This window comes from Oryctolagus cuniculus, chromosome 3 (assembly GCF_964237555.1).
Source record: "Oryctolagus cuniculus chromosome 3, mOryCun1.1, whole genome shotgun sequence".
NCBI classification, from domain to species: domain Eukaryota; kingdom Metazoa; phylum Chordata; class Mammalia; order Lagomorpha; family Leporidae; genus Oryctolagus; species Oryctolagus cuniculus.
In genome coordinates, this window is record NC_091434.1 from 90,589,350 (window position 1) to 90,614,451 (window position 25,102).

Here is a 25,102-nt window from a genome sequence, read left to right on the forward strand (position 1 = left end):
ATTAACTCTGTTCCGGCCATGATCCTGTCCCTTAAGTGACTTCTTCCTAGAAAAAATAAAAGTGAAATGAAAAAAATAGAAATGAGATTGGAATACATAGTGTCTAGAGTTTGTCAGGAGACACAAGAGACAAAACAACAATAATTCTAGTTGGAAGAACTGATTGGCTTTCATTTGCAATTCTAGAACTGGGCAACACCTCATCCTGCAAAATGGAAGTTGTGTGTTTGTGAGTGGAGCAAAGGAGGTTAACTTTATGGGCAAAACAGGTCTGAAGATGGCAGAAACAGAGAACAAAAAGCAGATTGGTCATTTCAAAGTTAGTTTTCTTGTAGAGATTAGAACAGGGGGGATTTCCTTATCCTGCTGGCTAACACTAGCCAGTTTGGGGACCTAGCTTTAATCTCTCTCTCTCTCCTGATTTCTTGAAAGGGCAGATAAACAATCTAGTTTCTTCTTGGTGACATGCAGCTTCCACATGAGTAACTCCATTCTGCTCTGATCTGTTGAGCCTGGTGCAGAAACTCAGTCCAAACTAGAATTCTCTCTGCGCCAGCAGACGGACTTCCCAACTGGGCTGATGTATTCAAAGACATCCTTATCACTCAACACTTTTTTCCCATGTAGCAATGATACCCTGAACTAGTTCTCACCAATATACTTGATTTAAAGGAATGTTATGTTATTTTAGACCACTCTTTGGTCACTACATAGGACTTTATAACACAATAAACTAGAAGTTCCAACTGGAAGTCATTTGATTTATGTCTCCTGGCCCCGCCTCTATTAATGAGCCCTGCAGCTGTGGGGTGGTTCTTTGTGCAGGGTTAAGGAGCACATGAGAATAGAGTATGATAATTCCTGTCGTTGCCCTTCGTGAAATAAGCCAGATGTTTCTATTTGCAAAGGAAAAGCCCACACCTAGTGAAGTGTTTGTTTACAAGCCTCCCAACAAAACAAAAGCCTGGAAGAAAACATTCAAGGGACATGAGTCTTAGAAACTTCGCAAAACACCACCGCTGTCCCCACTTCCTGGCCCACGGGGTTCTTGCAAAAAGACCCACAAAGGCTGAACTGCTGGGTTGTAAACCGCAGTTACAACGACTGTTACCACGTGAAGAGAGTCCTGCTCTGACTTTATGGTAATTATCCACTTTTCCATCATTACGGCACTCTAAAATACACACAAAAACATGTCTTTAAAAAAAACCTTGTCCTAAATTAGCTTTTGTGGAAACGTCAGGAATACTTTTGGGACAATGGCCGCCAAAGAAAAACTAAACAATCACGTTTTAAAAATCGAAAGTGAAATTAGTTGTAACTTTTTGTTTCTGTTAGTGAGACATCATTGGAGACGTCAGGTTTGGTATTCCGAGTTATATTTTAGAGGAACAACGCCGCCGTTTTCTTGTTTCGTTTTTCGTTCTTAAGGAACTAAGCCGCTTCCCGCGAGCGACAGCTCCTGCCTCGGCCGAGGCGCTGCTCGGACCCGGGACGTCCCCGCCCAGCCGCCGAGGTTCCGGCCACCCGGGCGGCGCTGGCTTTCCGGAAGGGCGAGCGCGCGGGGCTGGAGCGCTGCTCCGGGCAGGTGGACGCGGGTGAGTGGGGCGCCCTGGGCCCGGCTGCCGTCCCTGCCCCGGGCAGGCCAGGACTGGAGAGGAGGGAGGAGGGTTCGGTGAGGCCCGGAACAGCGCGAGACTGGGGAGCACCGCGCGTGGGGAGCCCCGAGCGGGGGTGTTTGCGCTTCCGGCCAGGGGGCGCCCACACCCACGTACCCCACGCCGTGCCAGTCCCCAGCTCCAGGCCACCTCCAGGGACCCATCTACCCCTGGGCCCATCGAGCTTTATCTGACCGCATCTTCTGTTTGCATTGCTTCATTCGGGGAAATTGAAACTTAACATTTGTGTTTTCCCACGGTTTTCCTTGGGTGTCTCTGGAGAGAATTCTTAGAACAATGGATTTCTTAAGGAGAGCGTTTTTGGCAGTCATGGAGTTTGGCCATCGTGGGGCACCTTTCAGAATTTGCAATGTTTTTTTCTTGAAGCAGACATCCAAAGAGGGAATATCAGTGTTAAATAAAAAAAAAATGTAGGAGACTGTTGTTTTGGACAAAGCTCCTGTGCCAGGCTCCAACAGACCAGGCTAAAAATCAAAATGGAGTCACCCAGGCTAAGCTGCAGCCACTAAGCCAAACTAAGCTGTCGTCTCTCCTGAGAAATCAGGGGAAATCTAACAGGCTCACAGGCTCTTTTCGAGTCCCAGGATCAGGGAGTGCCTTCTGCTTTAATCCTTAAAAAGTACCCTGAAGTAACCTCGAGTTAACCTATCAGTTGTTTTTCTATCGTTCTGTCTGTTCCTGCCTTGCAAGGGAGGCAACCCTGACGTGACTGATCCACTTTATGTTCTGGCTTTCTGCTTTTTTCACCTGGTCTGTGGCTATAAAATCAACTTCTGTGCTCAGCCCGTGGGAACACTTCCTGTATTTTATGGAATGAAGTGTTGCTGGATTCTAACATTAAGCCAATTAAATTATCATTTTGTCCCTTGACAGTGTGAGTTTTCAGCCTGTCTGACATACGCGTTCTATTTCCTTTCTTGGATTCTGCTGCCAGGCATGCATATCTGAAGATTTGGTCCTGTATGTCCTGGAACCACGATGATGTGAGAGTATTAGGGAAATAAGGTGATGGTGATTGGTACTGGTTTTTCATTCACTGCCCTAACCAATTGCATAGGTTTAGTGGCCTATCTTAGACTGTGGGCTTGAAGTTCTACTCAGGTATCACTGGGTGAAAATCAAGCTGTGGCAGGGCTGCCTTCCTTTCTGGAAGTTTGTGGGCTAAATCCCCTTCCCAATTTCCCAGGGCTGCCCACCTGATTTGGCTGAGTAACCCTCCTTCATTTTCAATGGCAGCAGCATTGCATACGTGGTTGTTCTGCTGTGACATCTCCCTGTGACTGCTCGTCTGCCTTCCTCTTTCACTTTTTTTTTTTTTCAAGATTTTATTTATTTGAAAGTCAGAGCTACATAGAGAGAGGGAGATACAGAGAGAGTGTTCTTCCATCTGCTGGTTCACTCCCCAGATGGCTACAATGACCCGGGCTGAGCCATGCCCAAGCCAGGAGCCAGGAGCTTCTTCTAGGTCTCCCACGTTGGTGGCAGGGGTCCAAGCACTTGAACCATATTGCACTGCTTTCTCAGGTGCATTAGCAGGGAACTGGATCGGAAGTGTAGCAAACTGGGACACGAACCGGCACCCATATAGAATGCTGGCACCACAGATGGGGGCTTTACCAGCTATGCCCTTCCTGCTTCACTTTTAAGGACACTTGCAATTACCTTGGATCCTCACAGATAATCCAGTATGATCTCCATATTTTCAAGTCAGCTTATTAGGAACCTTAATTCAATCTGCAGCCTAATTCTCCTTTGCAGGGTAACCTAACATACTCATGGATTCTTGGGATTAGAATGTGGACATTCTGCCTACCACATGATTGCATAAAAGGAAGAAATTACTGTACATTACACTTACGCAAAAAGAGAAAATACATCCAGATGCTCACTATGCTGCATGAGTTCTGGAAGGATTATGCAGTACACCATGTATATTGAGTCTTTAGTGCAAGCTCTTAAGAATTTTAGCATTGTCACAATAGTTTAAAGAATCAGTTAAGTAATGTTATAGTTTCTGTCTTCTGGACATGTGGTAAGAGGACTTCATATGCCCATGTTGTCCTGATCAGAACACATACTCAAGTCAAGACATCATGCAGTTCTATGAATCAAGTGCTTTTGGCGTGTAAACTTGGGCGATGTTAGGTGCCATGCATACCTCTGCCTTTCATATAAAATAAATTTAAAAAATTTTAAAAAACAAAAACAACATACAGGGGCTGGCATTGTGGTGCAGCAGGTTAAGCCATCTCTTGCGAAGCTGGCATCCCCTACGGGCCTTGGTTCAAGTACCAGCTGCTCCATTTCTGACCCAACCCCCTGCTAATGCACCTGGGAAAGCAGTGGAGGATCACCTGAGAGCTTGGGGCCCCACCACCCAGGTTAGAGACCCAGATGGAGTTGCAGGTTTCTGGATTCTGACCATTGCAGCCATTTGGGGAGTGAACCAGTAGATGCAAGATCTCTCTCTCTCTCTGACTCTTTTTCAGATAAATGAATCTTAAAAAAAGAAATAAACATATAATATGTTTACCATCCAAGTTTTTTTTACCCAGGAGGAGGTTTTGTGAAAACTCCAGGTGAGATTGCCTGTATAGAGAAAGAATTTGTTAGGAGCTGTTAAGCTCCGTTTACATTTGGGGAATAAAATAGAGAGAACTAAATATTTAAATCAAAACCTTTGGGAAGCCGGCGCCGCGGCTCAATAGGCTAATCCTCCGCCTTGCGGCGCCGGCACACCGGGTTCTAGTCCCGGTCTGGGTGCCGGATTCTGTTCCGGTTGCCCCTCTTCCAGGCCAGCTCTCTGCTGTGGCCAGGGAGTGCAGTGGAGGATGGCCCAAGTATTTGGGCCCTGCACCCCATGGGAGGCCAGAAGCACCTGGCTCCTGCCTTCGGATCAGCGTGGTGCGCCGGCGGTGGCGGCCATTGGAGGGTGAACCAACGGCAAAGGAAGACCTTTCTCTCTGTCTCTCTCTCACTGTCCACTCTGCCTGTCAAAAAAAAAAAAAAAAAAAAAAAAAAAAAAAAACCCTTTGGGAAAATGTGGGAGGTTAAAATAGTAGCATTTTAAAAAAAATATCTGTTTATTTGAAATAGTTACAGAGAGAGAAGGAGATAGAGAGAGAGAGAGAATCTTCCATCCTCTGGTTCACTCCCCACATGGCCACAACGACTGGAGATAGACCAGGCTGGAGCAGGGAGCCAGGAGCTTCTTCTCGATCTCCTGTGTGGGGTCAGGGGCCCTGGAACCTTGGGCCAGCTTTCACTGCCTTCCCAGGCGTACGTATTAGCAAGGAGCTGGATCGGAAGTGAGCAGCCAGGACTCAAGCTGGAGCCCACACGTGATGCCTGCGCTGTGGCACAGCAGTAGTATTTTTAAATGAGGCATAGTGTTATGATTGGGAGATGAACTACAAAAAATGTTAATACCAGGCCGGCGCCGCGGCTCACTAGGCTAATCCTCCGCCTAGCGGCGCCGGCACACCGGGTTCTAGTCCCGGTCTGGGTGCCGGATTCTGTCCCGGTTGCCCCTCTTCCAGGCCAGCTCTCTGCTGTGGCCAGGGAGTGCAGTGGAGGATGGCCCAAGTATTTGGGCCCTGCACCCCATGGGAGGCCAGAAGCACCTGGCTCCTGCCTTCGGATCAGCGTGGTGCGCCGGCGGTGGCGGCCATTGGAGGGTGAACCAACGGCAAAGGAAGACCTTTCTCTCTGTCTCTCTCTCACTGTCCACTCTGCCTGTCAAAAAAAAAAAAAAAAAAAAAAAAACCCTTTGGGAAAATGTGGGAGGTTAAAATAGTAGCATTTTAAAAAAAATATCTGTTTATTTGAAATAGTTACAGAGAGAGAAGGAGATAGAGAGAGAGAGAGAATCTTCCATCCTCTGGTTCACTCCCCACATGGCCACAACGACTGGAGATAGACCAGGCTGGAGCCGGGAGCCAGGAGCTTCTTCTCGATCTCCTGTGTGGGGTCAGGGGCCCTGGAACCTTGGGCCAGCTTTCACTGCCTTCCCAGGCGTACGTATTAGCAAGGAGCTGGATCGGAAGTGAGCAGCCAGGACTCAAGCTGGAGCCCACACGTGATGCCTGCGCTGTGGCACAGCAGTAGTATTTTTAAATGAGGCATAGTGTTATGATTGGGAGATGAACTACAAAAAATGTTAATACCAGGCCGGCGCCGCGGCTCACTAGGCTAATCCTCCGCCTAGCGGCGCCGGCACACCGGGTTCTAGTCCCGGTCGGGGCGCCGGATTCTGTCCCGGTTGCCCCTCTTCCAGGCCAGCCCTCTGCTGTGGCCAGGGAGTGCAGTGGAGGATGGCCCAGGTGCTTGGGCCCTGCACCCCATGGGAGACCAGGAAAAGCACCTGGCTCCTGGCTCCTGCCATCGGATCAGCACGGTGCACCGGCCGCAACGCGCCGGCCGCGGCGGCCATTGGAGGGTGAACCAACGGCAAAGGAAGACCTTTCTCTCTGTCTCTCTCTCTTACTGTCCACTCTGCCTGTCAAAAAAAAAAAAAAAAAAAAAAAAAAGTTAATACCTATTTTTTGTAGATTGTGTTGAAAAGCAGTGGGTTTTTAGAGTTACGTATTTATAGATGTGAAATGATTTCAAATGCAGACTTTGGATATAAACCACATGGTAATAAAAGCTTTCATGATCAGAGAAATGATAGAACAAAGAAGCGCTGTTTCAGGGCAGGTGTTTGGCCTAGCAATTAAGAAACTGATTGGAATGCCTGAGTCCTAATTAGAGTGCTTGAGTTTGACTCCTGGCTCCAACTCTTGTTTCCAGTTTCCTGCTAATGCAGACTTTACAAGGTAGCAACGTTAACTCACAGAAGTTTGGTTCATGCTACCACTGTGGGAGAGCTGGATTGAGTTCCCAGCTCCTAGCTTTAGACCATTCCAGCTTTAGCCATTGCAAATATTTACTCCTGTTTCTACCTCTCAAATAAGTAAATAAAAATTTTAAAAGTTATCCTAAAAAAGAAGAAATATTTCTTCCATAAAAGGTAAATTCTTTCTTTCCTGAATATATATTATTTTAAAAATATTTACTTGTTATAGTAAATCAGGAATCATGGCAGCCGGTGAAGACAACAAACAGCAAGTTTTGAAGGAATATGCAGACGCAACATTGGAGAACGCAGAAATTGAGGTAAAAAGGGGAAATTACTAGGTATTATAAAAAAATCTGTTGGTTCTTTATTAGTTTTGAAGTAAGGCATCCTTTGTATGTCTTTGACATTACCATGAATTTGGGAGGCCATTGGGCACTCATATTTTTTTTACTTCCACTTTGTCATCCAAGTCTTATAAGAAGGATCCTATTTCTGTTCTTTCTCTTATAAAGTCTACAACATTCGCTGCCTTCTTACTCCCTCCTTTCTTGGATTTGAACCCGAAAAGTGAATAGTTTAACAATTATCTGATCAGACCACAAGTAGTGACAGTGGCTGGATAGCTTAAGACATGTACCCAAGGCCATATGCCTGGCATGTCAGAGCAGCTGCGTACTATGGGAATAACAGGTAATCTTATAAAAGCTAGCCTCAGAGTGACATGTCCACAGTTATAGTGCCATTTAAGAATCATATGGTAGTCTCAAATAGCTGGGAAGGGACTGAGCTCTCAGAAGATCTGAGTCTCAATCCCAGCCTTAACTTTAACCATTTCTGCGATTATGGTACAGTGTGGAAGGTAGTTTCCTTTTTCATTAATGCAGATAATAAAACTTGGCAGAGTCATAGCTGATGAGGTAAACTATTCAACAAATCTATTATCCATATAATCGTTCTTATTCTGAGACTGTCTAAAGCCCCTGTTCGCTTTGCTCTGGGTAAAAGACACTTAGCATCTTTAATTCATTTAGAAAAATGATTTCAGGAGCTGTTTAAGTTTTTTGGAACCATTTCATATTTTTTAGAGATTAATTGATGATATTGCAAAGGAAAATGCCCTGCTGAAGGAGGAGATCCAAAAGTTTGAAGCTGAGTTGCAAGAGAACCCCGGAGACTTCCAGGTAGTCCTTTAATTATTTAATACACCACATTTTTAATGGATATGCACTCTGCAGGGAAAGCTATTTAATCTATAGAATTCACCTTTAAAGCATTGTGATCATCCATGGCACTTTTATTTGTAATTAACCCCAAATGGAAAGCAACCCAAAGCCCTACTGTCATGGACTGAATCAATATTAGGGTATATTTACACAATGGAATACTGTACAGTAATAAGAATACACAGACCATAGCTACATACAACTAGGGTGACTCTTACAAACACAATATTGACCCAGATAGGATAGATGAGGGCATATCGCGTGCCTCTATTTAAATAATAACAAGGGGCCAATGCTGTGGCTCACTTGGTTAATCCTCCGCCTGCGGCACCAGCATCCCATATGGGCGCCGGGTTCTAGTTCCAGATGCTCCTCCTCCAGTCCAGCTCTCTGCTGTGGCCTGGGATGGCAGTGAAGGATGGCCCAAGTGCTTGGGCCCCTGCACCCACATGGGAGACCAGAAGGAAGCACCTGGCTCCTGGCTTCGGATCAGCGCAGCACCGGCCATAGCGGCCATTTAGGGGGTGAGCCAACGGAAGGAAGACCTTTCTCTTTGTCTCTCTCTCTCTCACTGTCTAACTCTGCCTGTCAAATAAATGAAAAAAATAATAATAAAAGCAGGATGTTCAAAATTAGGATAATAGCTACCTTTGGAAGTGAGTTAGATCCATAAGGGAAACCAAGAGGATTTCTAGGGTGTTGTCACGTTTGTGTGTTGTCTGGGTCCTGGTTATATGTGTGTCTTAGTGTGGAATTTCATATTGCTGTATATTTGTGGTACAGGCACTTTTCTATTATTTCTTTAGTAAATGTTATAAAAACAAGAGTTAATAAAATTTACAAAAACAGAAAAGGTGGTAATTAGTAATCAGTCTTGGATCAAATTTTTGGTCTTCTCACTGATACCTTTTGTTATTCTGCTCATCCAAAGTGGCAGAGTAATTTGAATGAGTTTCACAGAAAAATTGGGTGTATATTAACTGTCATCATTTAAATTCTCTCTTTTTTGGTATTTGAATTTGATATAGCTTTCACCCTTGTTTTCCTGTTACCAGCTAAGACTGTTAAGAAATGAAACCATTGTCAGTGTTTGTTTCTGAAATAGAGGATAGGATTCACATGGGTGGACATCAGGAAGCAAGGCTGCCTGTCTCTGGCGTGGGCGACTTCTAGCAGAAAGCTCTGTTAGGGGTCCGGTTACTTCCAAGACTGGAACCAAGTCATTTGGTCTTACCCCAAAGAAACCAGCCAGCACAGTTGACACCTTTTACAGAGGACACAAACTGCGACTCAGAGAGCTAAGGTGAACTGCTCCTAGCCTCAGGCCTTTCTCTAACTTCAGAAAGCTCTTGACATTTCAGAGTATAAAGAGTATTTCTACATTACTGGGAAACCTGCGTTTTCTCAGACATTGCAAATTGTTTTGAAATTAGCTATGGGAGTCAGATATTCTACTGAAGTTGCATGTAAAGATGCAAAATAAATGTAAACTTAGAACAAATAACTCTCTGAATGTTTCTGATCTGTTTAGGTAATATCTTTCATTTCAACCTGTAAAATAACCACGCGGAATAGAAATGTGAACAACAAACTCATTTGGTTACATTTTTGTGTAGTTGTATATGTCCGTTAATCCCAATGGTTTTAAACAGTTAAGTAAAACCTAACCTTATTCTCTAGATTATAATTCTAGTTGATACTGTGTGTTCACATTTTTATAAACCTAAGTTGTGATGATGGTTGAAAAGTTGATGAGCAGATGCTGTAAAGACAGAATTTAAAACTGATACTTTCTTAAAAGTTTATTTATTTAGTTGAAAGTCAAAGTTACAGAGAGAGAGAGAGTGTGGGAGAGAGACAGAGACAGAGCAGAGACAGAGAGACCTTCTATCTGCTGAGTCACTGCCAAGATGGCCGTAATAGCCAGGGCTGGGCAAGGCTGAAGTAGGGAGCAAGGAGCTCCTGCCAGGTCTCCCACATGAGTAGCAGGGGCTCAAGCACTTAGGCCATACTTTGCTGCTTTTCCCAGGCCATGAGCAGGGAGCCTAATTGAAAGTGGAGCATCAGGACACAAACCGGTGCCCGTATGGGATGCCGCATTGCAGGTGGCGGCTTTACTCACTACATCACGATGCTGGCCCTTCAATTTAGTAAATTTTAAATCATATGATTCAGGAGGCTTTCATTTAGACAAAATTATCTGGAATTGCCATCAGAATAACCACATATATTCAACTTTATATTTCATAATTATTTGCAGTGAAATTAAATATACTGTCCAATGATTCCATTGTGATAGTCTATTATTAACACAGTTGTTTAAAGGGTCCTTATCCATATGAAGGACATAAGCTTCCGAATAGAACTTCCTATAATATTGACCTTCTTAAATGTTGATTAGAAAAAGTGAGAGGAGTATAACCCCATAATTTAATTTGTGAGATGATATTAAAGGATCAGTATTTGATTACATTATAGAGTACTTGCATAGGAAGAAGCAATTTTTTTTTAGATACTTCTATTTTTTTAACTTTTATTTAGCAAATATAAATTTTCAAAGTACAGCATATGGATTACAATGTTTTTTTCCCCCCATAACTTCTCTCCCACCCGCAACCCTCCCTTCTCCCGCTCCCTCTCCCGTCCCATTCACATCAAGATTCATTTTCAATTATCTTTATATACAGAAGATCAATTTAGTATATATTAAGTAAAGATTTCAACAGTTTGCACCCACACAGAAACACAAAGTATAAAGTACTGTTTGAGTACTAGTTATACCATTGATTCACATAGTACAACATATTAAGGACAGAGATCCTACATGGAGAGTAAGTGCACAGTGACTCCTGTTGTTGATTTAACAATTGACACTCTTGTTTATGGCATCAGCAATCACCTGAGGCTCTTGTAATGAGTTGCCAAGGCTATGGAAGCCTTTTGAGTTCGCCGACTCTGATCTTATTTAGACAAGGTCATAGTCAAAGTGGAAGTTCTCTCCTCCCTTCAGAGAAAGGAACCTCCTTCTTTGATGGCCCGTTCTTTCCGCTGGGATTTCACTCACAGAGATCTTGGAAGAAACAATTATTAAAGATATTAAAACCATACTCAATATTCTGTGAAATCAATGGAGAATGAATTATTGGGTAAGCAATTATCATTGGAAAGACTTAAGTTATTTCTTGATTTTAATCAAATATTTCTGCTTGAATTAGATTAAAGAAGATATTCCTGGAACAAAGATGAAATTCGTATCAGTAGAGAATCCTGTGAATGACAACCAGTTTTTAAATGTTTCCTGTTCATTTCAAGTGAATCTGGAAGTTCCTTATGAGCTACAAAAAGGACAAGCACTTGTCACATTTGAACAGGAGGAAGGTATGACCAGTGTTCAAGACTACAGCCCTGGGAGCTTCGGGAAGCTCTTGGACGTCCACAGGTCTTTTACAGATATTTAGCTATTGCTTTACAGTTTCATGTGTATCATTTCTTCTCATTCTCATAGTGACACTTCTGTGGCAGGTATGAATAACCACCCCCTCTTTTCTTTTTAAAGATTTATTTATTTATTTGAAAAGCAGAGTTATAGAGAAGCAGAGAGAGAGAGAGGTCTTCCATTCGTTGATTCACTCCTCAAAATGGCCACAACAGCTGGAGCTGGGCTGATCTGAAGCCAGGAGACTGGAGCTTCTTCCAGGTCTCTCGCATAGGTGCAGGGGCCCAAGGACTTGGGCCATTTTCTACTGCTTTACAGGCCATAGCAAAGAGCTGGACAGGAAGTGGAGCAGCCAGGGCTCAAACCAGCACTGGCACTGCAGGTGGCAGTTTTACCCGCTATGCCACAGTGCCAGGCCTTGAATAGCCCCTTTTGATGGATGAGGAAACTTACTCTGAGATGTGAAGTACCTTGAATATGATCATATTCAAAATATAATAACAGTAATAAGGTTGTAGAATTCTGCAGACCTCAGAGTGTTCTCAGAGACATCCCATTTTGTACTGCATACTCTATAGTGCAGTCAGATAGAACAGTTAACTAGTTCTTTCTCAGTATCCTTGAGAGATTGGTTCCAGGACCCTCACTGATACCAAATTCCATAGATGCTCACATAACATGGTATAGTGCAGTCAGTCACACACTACATGACATGCCAGTTTATAAGCAACTACTTACACTGAGATACTTACCCATCTCAGTTTGGGTAAGCTCACTCTATAATGTTCACTTGACAGTGAAATTGCCAAATGATGCACTTCTCAGGACATGTCCCGACACTGAGCTGCATGTGATGCTGTTTGCATTTAACATGCATATCCTCCTGTGTCTTTAAATTACTTGTCATTCCTACTACTGTATAAATGCTATGCAAATAGTTACAAGTGCTATATAAATGGCTATACTGTGTAAGGAACATTGACAAGGAAAGAAGAGTCTGTACATGTTGACTTACAGGCACAGTTGTTGTTTTCAGATATTTTGCATATGTGGTTGGTTGAACCTGGGGATGTAGAAACTGTGGATACAGAGGTGGGCTCTATTTACAGTTTACGGCCAAGAAAACAGACCCTGAGGATTTACTTATGGGCACATAACTAGGAAATGGAGAGAACTTGGGAGTAAGGCATTTGGGGTGGGACCTGATGTTTGCTAAGTCTGCCAAGATGTGGGCCCCTGCTCAGAGCTGAGGGCTTCTTAATGAGGGGGATGTGGCTTTGGGTACCAGCCTTGCCCCTTTCTAGAAGCATGATTCGGATGGGTTCTTTATAAATCTCATATTTTTTATGACGGACTGTGGTAGTTCCTACTTCCTGGTGAGGATTAAATGAGAAATGTTGGCAGAATACTTAGCCCAGTGACTGCCACATAATAAATGCTTATACATGTCAGCTGTTATTACTGCTACACATTAGGAATCTTCCAGATGAGGAAACAGAGGCTTAAAGAAGAGAAATAATTTGCTCAAGGTCCATACAGTTAAAAATTGCCGAGGTAAGTGAAATCTCTGAGTGCTCCTGTATTTTCTATTGGACCAACAGTCCTCTGCACAGATTGTCATCCTGGGTAGGTGATGGCATGGAGCTAGGTGGTCTTCATAGACATTCCCGTGGCAAGATCCTGAGAATGTGTGATTACAACCCACGCCTCCTGACGTCTGGTCCACTGCTCTTGCCTGAAAATAAGTGTGAAAGTAAAGTTGATTTAGCCGGCGCCGTGGCTCACTAGGCTAATCCTCTGCCTTGCGGCGCCGGCACACCGGGTTCTAGTCCCGGTCGGAGCACCGGATTCTGTCCCAGTTGCCCCTCTTCCAGGCCAGCTCTCTGCTGTGGCCAGGGAGTGCAGTGGAGGATGGCCCAAGTGCTTGGGCCCTGCACCCCATGGGAGACCAGGATAAGTACCTGGCTCCTGCCTTCGGATCAGTGCGGCGCGCCGGCTGTGGCGGCCATTGGAGGGTGAACCAACGGCAAAGGAAGACCTTTCTCTCTGTCTCTCTCTCTCACTGTCCACTCTTCCTGTCAAAAAAAAAAAAAAAAAAAAAAAAGTAAAGTTGATTCCAGCAGGTCTTCATATACACAGATGAGGCATGTATCCCGTGTGCTTTCATTCAGTCTGGAGCCAACACTACAGCTGAGGGTGCAGGAGGAGACCAAGGACCATGCTGGCAGTGGTAATTGGGACAGGCACAAATGAGGATTTGAGGGGCGGGCTTCTGCGCAGTAGTCGCCTGGGAGTGACGACATTGAGATTCTCTTCAGAAATAACCACATCACTTCTTCTACCCTTGACATGGCTCTCAGGTTCCCACTCCTGGGACAACATTGGGTTTAAGTACGATTAATCAGGAGCTGGCTTTTGACTATCAAGAATCACAGATGTTGAGACACGAGCAGTCACTCTCAACTGGGTCAGATCATCAGATGTTGGGGACTCTTTTGGGAGTGGTAGGGAAAGAGGATCATCCGAGTATGACCTCACTGATGTTTTGTTATTGTCGTCTGTTGCCGTTAGCAAAAAAAAAAAAAAAAAACTTCCAAGTTAGAGAGTCATGCTGCGGTACGGCTAGCCTGAATTTCCACAGAACAACGCCCTGCTTTCTAGCTGCGTTTTTCTCCTCCTCCAGCTGTGCTGTGCTCTCTGGTTGCCATAAACACATGTGACGTTTACAAGGCATAGAGCAACCACCTGTTATCTTCTTGATAAATTAGAATGAGCGGCTCCAGATAGCAACAAATGAATGTTATACACTCATGTCACGCAATTAAAAATTAATGCCCATCCACATACATTTTAAACAGATACCGAGTTTGTTCTCTGGAGTTCTAATCGTTTTTGGCATAATTGTATTACTGACCTTTTCTCATTTGTATGGATTAATTAGACTTGACAGATCTGTGATTGGCTTAACAGGGCTATCAGCTTTTTAAAGCATGATCTCAAGGGCATTTTACAAAAAAAAGAATTCCTCATTAAGTATGGCAAACAAAAAAGGCACTCTGATATATTCAAGCCTATGTTTAATATGTTATCCTTGGGAAGATATAGACAAAAATGAATATATACTTCTATGGTGCTAGGGACATATAGGGATGATTGTCAAATAGTAAAGTTGAATAAGTGTAAATATGACACTGATCCAGAGATGTTTTCCCAACTTACTCAGCATGGAAGAATTTCTGGCTATGCTGAATATGGTAGGGAAATTTTCTGGCAATGCTGTCAATGGTGTGAAAGAAAGTATGTGGATGAACTAAAATAGAATATGAGTTCATGGAGGAATTATCAGTCTTATCTCTTGATATAAGGGAAGAGATTGTCACTTAAGATGAATCTAGGATTTGAGAATGTCTACCATGATTTTTCTGATGGTTGTGATATTTAATATTTCTTTTTTGGGTGGCAAGACCATTATCACTTGGGATTCTCTAGAAAAATGTTACAATTACAAAATAGATAATTCATGATAATCTGTCTTAAACTAAAAGCATTAAAAATTAAAAATATCTCAAAATGCTGGAAATTAATCCTTCCCAAATTATTTTTCAGTTGCCCAAAATGTGATAAGAATGGGAAATCATTGTGTGCAGATACAGGATATAAACATGAAGGTTAAGGCCAAGCCGGTCCCATTAAACTCAGGAGTCAGATTCCAGGTAAGTGATTAAAGTTTTTTTAAAATTTCATTAAGTAAGAACATTTTCTCATCATTCATTGTTTCATAAATTTGAAACAATTTTATAGGTTTGTGCAGAAATTTCTAAAGTGAAGATCAATGTTAATGGAATTCCTGATGAATTGCCTGAAGATCAGATGCGGGATAAACTAGAACTGAGTTTTTGTAAGACCCGAAATGGAGGTGGAGAGGTGGAAAGTGTCAAGTATGATAAGCGGACCGGAAGTGCTGTCATCACATTTGTGGAAACTGGAGGTACTCACACATTGGACATTTAACAAATGCCCTACTGTATCAGTTATTTTCTGCTATTTCTGAAAGTATTCAAACTCTTCATTTTGTAATTTTTAAATATTTTATTTATTTATTTGAGAGGCAGAGTTACAGACAGAGAGGGAGAGACACAGAGAGAGGTCTTCTATCCTCTGGTTCATTCCCCAAATGGCCGCAGTGGCTGGAGGTGGGCTGATCTGAAGCCAGGAGCCAGGAGCTTTTTGTGGGTCTCTCACACTGATGCAGAGGGCCGAGCACTTGGGCCATCTTTCACTGTCTTCCCAGCCCATAAGCAGAGAGCTTGATCAGAAGAGGAGTAGCCAGGACACGAATGATGTCCATATGGGATGCCAGCACTGCAGGTGGAGGCTTAGCCTACTACGCCACAGCACTGGACCCCCAATTCTACTTTTTAAATTTAAAATTTATTAAACAACATAGTAATTGAGGATTTGTAAAAAAACATTTGTTTATTTGAAAGGGAGAGTGACAGAGAGAGAGAGAGAGAGAGAGAGAGAGAAAATCTTCATCTGCTGGTTCACTCCCTGGATGACCACAATAGCCAGGTCTAGGCCAGACTAGCTGGGCTCTCACAGGAGCCAGGAACACTACCTTGGTCTCTCACATGAGTGACAGGTAACTCACCTAAGATCACAGTGTGTGTGACACAGCAATTGAAATATATCAGTGTACACACACACACATACATATATATATTATATACACACACACTCATACAAGAAAGCTTCCAAAAGTTCATGGAAAATGTGCATTATGAAAAAACTGCATGGATTTCAAAAAAATTTTTTGCACCAAAATAAATTTGTTTTAATTTCATTTTCCCACAGAGTTTGATCTACTCTTGTAGAAAAACCTGTTGTTTCCTTTTTACATGGTATTAATATACCACATTTCTTAAGTGGAAGGAATCTGTTCCAGGGAGGAGAGTAGAGATGACTGGAAAGAGCAGGTTGATATTTGTTCTTTTGTAAGTTAGAAATGGACTTCTACCAAATCATCTTGGAGGATTTACAAGCTTAAGATGGAAAATAGGAAAATAGGAGATTCTCTAGCTTTCTTTGTTAATAAAGTTCATGGGAAAATGCTTATTGTGAAAAAAACTATATCATCTCCGAAAAATTTTGCAACAAAATGTACTTATCTATTAATTTCATTTTCCATGAACATTTTGGAGTATTTTCCTATTGGAAGTACCACCTGGGGATGTATGGACAGGATATTGTCTGGGATAGGGATGAGGAGACAGGATATATTTTTAAACTTGTCTTCACTTTTTTCTTTTCTTATTTTTTCAAAAGATTTATTTTTTTTCTTTGAAAGGCAGAGTTAGAGAGATTGCCCAGAGCCCCAGCTACACCCTTCACCCTCTCTTGAAGTCAGAGTTCCCACAGTCTCAGCACACAAGCCTTCCGCAGTCACAGGGTGCGGAGGATCCGCTCTGCTCAGCTAGACTGTCCTGTCTACAGAGAGGCAGAAACGTCCCCCCAGCCAGCTGCCTGTGGTTGCTCTGCCTAGGCAGTTTGAGACCCAGAGCCTGTGATATGTGGAGAGGCTGTGGACACCCCGCAGTCCTACGTGGGTGCCCAGCCCCTTGTCAGTCCTCTCAACCAGACTCAAAGTCAATGGGGAATGTGGATTTTCCCCCTCTGGTAAAATTCCTAGATCACAGATGTGCCCAAGAACTGCCAGTCCACAGCCCATTCTCATTTCACAATGATGGTTTCTTGCTGCTGGTTGCCAGGTGTGTGCACCAGAGCTGCTGTCACAGCTACTGACAAGATGGCATCTCATCTCGGCTGGGCATGTGCACAAGAGCTGACATAGCTGTTACATTTGTCCAAAATGGCACCTGCCCTCTCTCAGCTGGATGCCAGGTGCCATTGTGTGGGGGACAGGCAGAAACATGCCCTTTTCCCCCGCACTGGGTTAGCAAGTACCCTGTTTCCCATAGGGCTCCAGGCTGGATTCACACCAGACTCTCCCTGCTGTTACCTCGCCGGTGGCGTGGGCTGCCGCAGTCTGAGCTCATGTCATTCTGCAAAGCTGGCACTCTCTCAGGCTCTGTGCTGCGGGGGTCCTGTGTTGTTTGCATGTTAGTGCTGTGCATCTGTACCCTCCATGTAGATCCACAGCGTTGCTCTTCCTCCTGTAGAATTTCCACTGCCGTTTTCTCCCTAACTCTCCTTGAGAATGCACTCACTTCCTTGCTCTCTCTCTGTCTCTCTCTCTCTCTTTTTTTTTTAAACTATCTTTCTCTAGCCTAGAGCAGAGCACTCCCTCCCTATTCTGCCATCTTCACTTTCCCCAGTTTTTCTTTTACTTTTACTTTTTTTTTTTTCTTATTTGACAGATAGAGTTAGACAGTGAGGGAGAGAGACAGAGAGAAAGGTCTTCCTTCCATTGGTTCACCCCCAAAATGGCCGCTATGGCCGGAGCTATGCCGATCCAAAGCCAGGAGCCAAGTGCTTCTTCCTGGTCTCCCATGCGGGTGCAGGCACCCAAGCACTTGGGCCAGCCTCCACTGCCTTTCTGGGCCACAGCAGAGAGCTGGACTGGAAGAGGAGCAACCAGGACTAGAACCTGGCACCCATATCGGATGCCGGCGCCGCAGGCGGAGGATTAACCAAGTGAGCCATGGCGCCGGCCCACTTTCCCCAGTTTCTCTAAAAGACATTCCAGGCTCCTCTTCCTTGCCTTGACTTGTAGTTAACATCACTATTTCAATTTCCTGAATATCATGTATTAGTTATAGGACAACTTAAGTAATTTACTGGATGTGTGTGAGTATATTATTATATTTAAATATATTTACAATTTATAACACACATGTATGCAATGGAAAATGGAACTGAAAGTTTCTTTTGGTTCAAAAAATTTTTGAAAACCATACATGGTTTTTCCGTATATGCATTTTCTGTGAACTTTTAAAGACTCCTTGTATATGATACTCTAATCATCGTTTTCATTTATACTTCTTGAGAAACTAGGAAACATTCTAGTCTTGTTAGAATGATTGGATGAATTTCTGCAGCTGATTTTTATGTTTTACGCAGCTCAGAGTAGGTCTTGTTAAGGATGTTACTGCCCTCTGAATATTGTTGGTTGCAGTGGATAGTTTAAGAGAAAAAGAAGCATTTAAAACTATTTTTTTTTATTTTTAAAAACTATGTGCTTGAGTCTTCAAAATGGAGTGTATAATTCTTTAGAAATTAATCACTGAGGGGCCTGTGTTGTAGTGTAGAGAGTTAAGCTGCCACCTGTGATTCTGGCACCCTATTGTGGAACACTGATTTGAGTCCCGGCTGCTCTGCTTCTGATCCAGCTCCCTGATAGTGCCCTCGTGCTTAGGCTGTTACCACCTATGTGGGAGCTCTGGATGGCGTTCCGAGCTCCTGGCTTTGTCCTGGACCAGTCCCAGCCATTATGGCCATCTAGGGAGTGAAGCAGCAGATGGAGATCCCTTTTTCTCTCTGGGTCTCTCTGTGTCTCTGTAACTCTGCCTTTCAAATAACTAACTAACTAACTAGCTAACTAAATAAATAAATCTTTACAAAAGTGAACAATCATGTTGTAGTGTTCACTGCAGTATTGTTCTGTTTGCAGGACTTTTTTTTTTTTTTTTTTTTTTTTTTTTTGTTCATAGAGTTACAGAGAGAGAGGGAGAGAGAGAGAGAGAGAGAGAGAGCGAGAGCGAGCGCTAGCTACCTTCCATTCTTCCATTTGATGCTCCAAATATCTGCAATGGCCAGGACTGGGCAAGGCTGAAGCCAGGAGCCACGAGTTTTATCTGGGTCTCCTATGTGGGTTCAGGGGCCCAAGCACTTGGGCCATCTTCCACTGCTTTCCCAAGCACATTAGCAGGGAGCTGGATCAGAAGTGGAGCAGCTGGGACTTGAACCAGTGCCCATATTGGATGCCTTGCATTGCAGGTGGAGGCTTAACTTGCTGTGCCACAATGCTGATCTCTTGTAGGAAGTTTTAATTTGATTAAATGTTTGTGATACTAAAGAGAACCATTTCTTTTTATTTACTTTTAGTTGCTGACAGGATTTTGGAAAGGAAAGATTATCCTCTTTACACAAATCTGAAGTGCCATAGAGTGATGGTTTCTCCATACATGGAAACACATTTGAAAAAGTATCAGGTAAAGTCACTTCTTTTCTTTCAGTTGGAGAACTCACTGCCCAAGCCCACCCCACAAAAAATAAAGAAAAATTTGTATCTGTTACTATTTGAATGTTATCAGCTGGGAACATCAAAATAGTGACTTCATTTTTGCTTGATACAGAATGAATTTGTCTTCTTAAAGACTTTTAATATAAATCTGTGTCTTATTTATTGTACTGATTTTTATTTTAAAATATATTTATTTATTTTCATTTTACTTGAAAGACAAAGAGATATTCCATACACTGATTCACTCCCCCAAATGCCCTCAATAGCCAGAGCCGGGCCAGATCGAAACCAGGAGCTGGAAACTCTATCCAGGTCCCTTGTTTGGATGGCAGGAACCCAAGTACTTCAGCCTTGTCTGCTGTCTCCCAGGGTGTGCATTAGGAGGAGGATGGACCAGACACAGATGGGCCAGCACTGGAACCAGGCACTCTGATAATGGGATGGAGCATCCCAAGAGGCAACTTAACTGCTCTACCAAAAGCCCATCTTCATTATACAGTTTTTTTTTTTTTTTTAAAGATTTATTTGGCCGGCGCCATAGCTCACTTGGCTAATCCTCCGCCTGCAGCGCTGGCACCCGGGTTCTTGTCCCGGTTAGGGCGCAGGTACTAGTTCCGGTTACTCCTCTTCCAGTCCAGCTCTCTGCTGTGGCCCGGGAGGGCAGCGGAAAATGGCCCAAGTGCTTGGGTCCCTGCACCCGCATGGGAGACCCAGAAGAAGCTCCTGGCTCCTGGCTTCGGATCGGCGCAGTGCCGGCTGTGGCGGCCATTAGGGGAGTGAACCAACGGAAGGAAGACCTTTCTCTCTGTCTCTCTCTCACTGTCTACAACTCTACCTGTGTCTCTCTCTCACTGTCTAACTCTGCCTGTCAAAAAAAAAAAAAAAAAAAGATTTATTTATTTATTTGAATGGTAGAGACACAGAAATAAGGGCGGGGGGGGGGGGCGTGGAGAAACCTCCCATCTGCTGGTTCATTCCCCAAATGGCTACAATGGCTCTGGCTGGGCCAGCCCGAAACTAGGAGCCAGGGGTTTCTTCTGTTTCTCCCATGTGGTTGCAGGACCCCAAGCACTTGGCTGTCCACTGTCGCTTTCCCAGGATGTTAGCAGAGAGCTGTATCAGAAGTGGAGCAGTTAGGACTCAAATTGGTGCCCATAAGGGATGCCGGCACTACAGGCAGAGGCTTAACTTTCTACACCACAGTGCCAGCCCTAGTCATACAGTTTTTTGAGCGGAAAATTCAACATGATGGCATGACCTTTATTTTTAAGGTGGAGACATATGTTCATTTCTCTCATATGTCTACTCATTGTGTCGCTCCCCCTCTTCGTGGAGGAGCAACACAGGACCCTGCGCTGTTCTTTCGTCTGCTCGGCCCTCCCCGGGTTTGCTGCTGGTTCTTCCCGGGTTGGCTACTATCCCTTCCACCTCCGTGGAAGGGCAGTTCCCCCTGGCCACATTCCCCACCTTCCGCAGGGGAGCGGCACACCGCCAGCCGGCTCTACTCGGGGGCTGCACAGGTGTTCCTTCAGCTAGATGTTCCCCATAGATGTTCCCGGTGCATGCCGTCTCTCTCCTCCTTTATAGTCCTCCTCCGCCAATCCCAACTCGGCTGCCCACACGCCGAGTACGCTGCTCTCCAATCAGGAGCAAGTCCTACAGTTAATTGGTTGAACTGGAGGCAGCTGTGCGGAAGCTGTTTACTTCTCTCCCAGCGCCATATTGTGGGAGAGCAGATGCATAGAATAAGTCTTAATTCCAGTAACAGTCTAGTCCGGTTTGCTCCCCACAGATCCCCCTTTCTTTTTATTTTTGGCGTTGATACGCGCCTGTCTTCGGTGTCCCGCGGCACACACTCTGCTCTACTTGCTAGAGTTGCCACAGGCTCTTACAAGTCCTATCAATCAGGAAAACCGAATCCGGGTCCTCTCTTTGCCATTGTGAGGAGGTTTTTAGGCGCTGATGCGTGCCTGTGTTCGGTGCCCTGCAGCGCATGCTCTGCTCTGCCTGCAGGGGACTTACAAGACCTATCAGGCAAACCGAATCCAAGCCTTCTCATTGCCTTATTGTGGGGGAGACTTATTAGTGTTGGTTCGTGCCTATCTTCGGTGACCTGCAGCTCATACGCTGGTCGAGCTGCTTGCTGGCGCTTACCGCCTTAAATCAGGCAGACCGAATCCAAGCTTAATATTGTTGTATTGTGGGGAAGCCTTACTGATGTTAATTCGTGCCTGTCTTCGGTGACCTGCGGCGCATAAGCTGCTAGCTGCCCGCAGGTGCTCATCGCCTCACTTGATTAGGCAGACCGAATCCAAGCTCTCACATTGCAGTGTTGTAGGGAGGCCTTTTTATTTCTCTATTTCTCTATCTCCGGGCATTCCTATTTCTCCCATTTTACTTCTATCTTCCAGCATTCCTATTTCTCTCACTTTACTTCTAAAACTTCTGTTTCTCTTATCCCTGCGGCTTTCCGGCGCCTCGCCCTGCCGGCGGGTTCCCGGCTCTGCGCCGCTTCAGCCCGCGCCTCATCTGCGCGGCTCGGCTTTGCGTGGCTTGGCTTCGCGCGCTCCGCGGTCTCCACGCTTAACCCTTTCGCGTCTGAACCACAGCCTACGCCAGCCCGTTCCCTATCTATTCACGCCCCGTGCTCTCTCTGCACGCGACGGCTTCCGCGAGTAACACAGCGTAGCTCACGTGTCCGCCACTAGCATTCAATCTAAGTTCCCCGGGCTAGCCTGGCGAATTCAACCCAGCGTACGTCTCCGCCCCACGGTTTGGCTTCCCGTCCTTTGCTCCCCGGGCTAATCAGACGGATCCCAACCTGGCTCACGTTTCAGCTTCTGGTTTCAACTTTTCGCCCCCTATTCCCGGGCTAACTTGAGAACCCCAAAGTGGCTTCCGTTTCCGCCTCGGCCTGCCCCCCGCGGCTTCAATTTCCCTAACATTTTTCTCTACCCGGTATGTTTCCCCAAGCTTTCCTCCAACGATATTCCTCCCTCATTTCTCCTGGCCTCTCCCCACAGTCCGCGTCCGAGTCTGTTTGTTCTAGCTTTCACTTTCGCTTTCGACCTTAGAGATTTCTCCCAGCTTCCCCCCGTAGTCCGTATCCGAGTCTATGCCTAGGCTTTCAATAGCTTCTTCCGGCTCCTTTTTCGTCCGGCTTTTCCCTAGGCTGTTTGCTAGTCTCTCTCTCCGGTATTTTCCCAGTTCTTCCCGTTTCTTCCCTCTTAAGTTTGCTATCCGACCTAGGTTTCCTAATCCGAGTCATTTCTTCCCTCCTAAGTTTCATATCCGTCCTAAGTTTCCTATCCGAGTCAGGTTTCCTATCCGAGCTAGGTTTCCTATCCGAGTCACGGCACCATTATGTCGCTCCCCCTCTTCATGGAGGAACGACACTAAGTACTGCCTAGGCTTCATATCCGAGTCACGGCACCATTATGTCGCTCCCCCTCTTCGTGGAGGAGCAACACAGGACCCTGCGCTGTTCTTTCGTCTGCTCGGCCCTCCCCGGGTTTGCTGCTGGTTCTTCCCGGGTTGGCTACTATCCCTTCCACCTCCGTGGAAGGGCAGTTCCCCCTGGCCACATTCCCCACTTCCGCAGGGGAGCGGCACACCGCCAGCCGGCTCTACTCGGGGGCTGCACAGGTGTTCCTTCAGCTAGATGTTCCCCATAGATGTTCCCGGTGCATGCCGTCTCTCTCCTCCTTTATAGTCCTCCTCCGCCAATCCCAACTCGGCTGCCCACACGCCGAGTACGCTGCTCTCCAATCAGGAGCAAGTCCTACAGTTAATTGGTTGAACTGGAGGCAGCTGTGCGGAAGCTGTTTACTTCTCTCCCAGCGCCATATTGTGGGAGAGCAGATGCATAGAATAAGTCTTAATTCCAGTAACAGTCTAGTCCGGTTTGCTCCCCACACATTGGGCTTCAGATATAACTCCTCCTGCTCATTTTCTCCAAACTTGTTATTTTTACTACAGATCTGCTTCTTTTTCTTCCTCCTCTTCAGATATTAAGTGGCACTACCATCTACCTGGTCCACCAGCCTGAAAGCTAGAACTCATATTCAACTCATATTGCTTTACCGGCAACACCCATTTGGTGACTAGATCTTGTCAGCACCGCCCCCGCCTCGTCTTTCCCCGGCTCTTCTGTCCCTAGAGCCGCCCTCCTTGCCTCTGCTCCACATGATACCGCCACAGATATCTTCCTGACTCTGACATTCTCTTGCTTGAAAACTCTCCCTCAGGCTCTGTCTCTCCTAAGGCAGAGACCAAAATATTTTTTTATTTTTTGACAGGCAGAGTGGACAGTGAGAGAGAGAGACAGAGAGAAAGGTCTTCCTTTGCCGTTGGTTCACCCTCCAAGGGCCGCCGCGGCTGGCGCACTGCGGCCGGTGCACCGCAGTGATCCGATGGCAGGAGCCAGGTGCTTCTCCTGGTCTCCCATGGGGTGCAGGGCCCAAGTACCTGGGCTATCGTCCACTGCACTCCCTGGCCACAGCAGAGAGCTGGCCTGGAAGAGGGGCAACCGGGACAAAATCCGGCACCCCAACCGGGACTAGAACCCGGTGTGCCAGTGCCGCAAGGCGGAGGATTAGCCTAGTGAGCCGTGGCACTGGCCACGAGACCAAAATATTAAGCAGATCTTCTGAAGGTAGAGTTTTAATTCGAAGTTCTTGGAAATTTTTCTGTTTATCTTTTTTTCCTCTTCTTAGGCGTTTTCAGGAGTATCTAAGAGGACTGTGCTTCTGACTGGAATGGAAAACATTCAGATGGATGAAGAGATTGTAGAGGACTTCATTGGCATTCACTTCCAACGGGAGAAAAATGGAGGTGGAGAAGTCGAGGTGGTCAAGTGCGCGCTACAGCAACCTTACACAGCATATTTTGAAGAGTAGACTCATAGAGTCATATGAAAATTACAGCTCTGACCCATCACTGTAATATTTGACAAAAACTAGTACTATTTTCCTCAAAAAAGGAAAACTTTTAATTCTTCAGTGTCTATTGATTCTTAGACACAAAGTATATTCCCATGTATTTGGCTCCTTCATGGTATCTAACTGTGCTGCATGTTCTCAAATGGAGTAAATGCCCTGTATTGAAAACAGTTTTGTTCCTCAATTATACAGATGGTCTCCAGTCTGTTGAAATCAACTTTAAGTGGCCTAGAAGTCCTTCTGCCTTTACCGGCTCATTCTGCATGGCCATGTGGGCCAATTGGGTTGTGATCCCATGCCCAGCTTGCAGACTTGATGCTTAACATTTTTAAAAATGCAGTGACATTTAGCAGTTCCTGGTTTCTATGGACTTTACCAAAGATTCAAGGCATTTCACTCTGTAACTCTGAAGATTCTCAGAGCTGAGTGTGGTTGTTTTCCTGAAGCTTGCCAACCATCCCTTGACTGCTTTCAAGTATCCTCTTCCAAATAGAGCTTGTTAAGGCCTGTATTTTCTTTTCTTTTACACTTTAATGGAAAGAATCAGAAGACTTTGAAATAAAGAGAGAAGTAGTTCATCATGTTTGATGCTTGGGGTAAAAAATGCAGTACTTGCCCTCTAGGAGCTCAAAGTAGTTGAAGAGAGACCCAGTTTATTAGTATCCAACTGTTTTTACCTTAAAGAAACATAAATGATAAAAATCAGAGGTTCCTATTGAAAGAAGATAAGATTTTATTTTTGGTTAAGCAGCTTTGCAAGATTTTATCTTAAAATAGTTTG

General features: G+C 44.8%; 1 protein-coding gene across 2 annotated transcripts; it reads left to right on the forward strand.

Annotated features, from left to right (window-relative positions):
• Positions 1-840: 840 nt before the first annotated feature.
• NMI (N-myc and STAT interactor) lies at positions 841-24,899 on the forward strand. 2 transcript variants are annotated; one of them, XM_008258576.4, is made up of 9 exons: positions 988-1,142; positions 1,432-1,598; positions 6,746-6,836; positions 7,605-7,700; positions 10,958-11,120; positions 14,785-14,891; positions 14,980-15,166; positions 19,243-19,349; positions 24,097-24,899. In XM_008258576.4, exons 1-9 carry the CDS (start codon positions 1,140-1,142, stop codon positions 24,277-24,279), a joined length of 1,104 nt encoding a protein of 367 aa, XP_008256798.1. In that variant the 5' UTR covers positions 988-1,139; the 3' UTR covers positions 24,280-24,899. The 2 variants fall into 2 exon arrangements, with proteins under 2 accessions (XP_051704647.2, XP_008256798.1); XM_051848687.2 differs by lacking the exon at positions 1,432-1,598 and having other exon boundaries at positions 841-1,142.
• Positions 24,900-25,102: the final 203 nt, after the last annotated feature.

Coding starts and splice junctions, on each gene's coding strand:
- NMI (XM_008258576.4), top strand. Junction 7,701..10,957: donor AGAACCCCGGAGACTTCCAG/GTAGTCCTTTAA, acceptor TGCTTGAATTAG/ATTAAAGAAGATATTCCTGG. Junction 15,167..19,242: donor CACATTTGTGGAAACTGGAG/GTACTCACACAT, acceptor ATTTACTTTTAG/TTGCTGACAGGATTTTGGAA.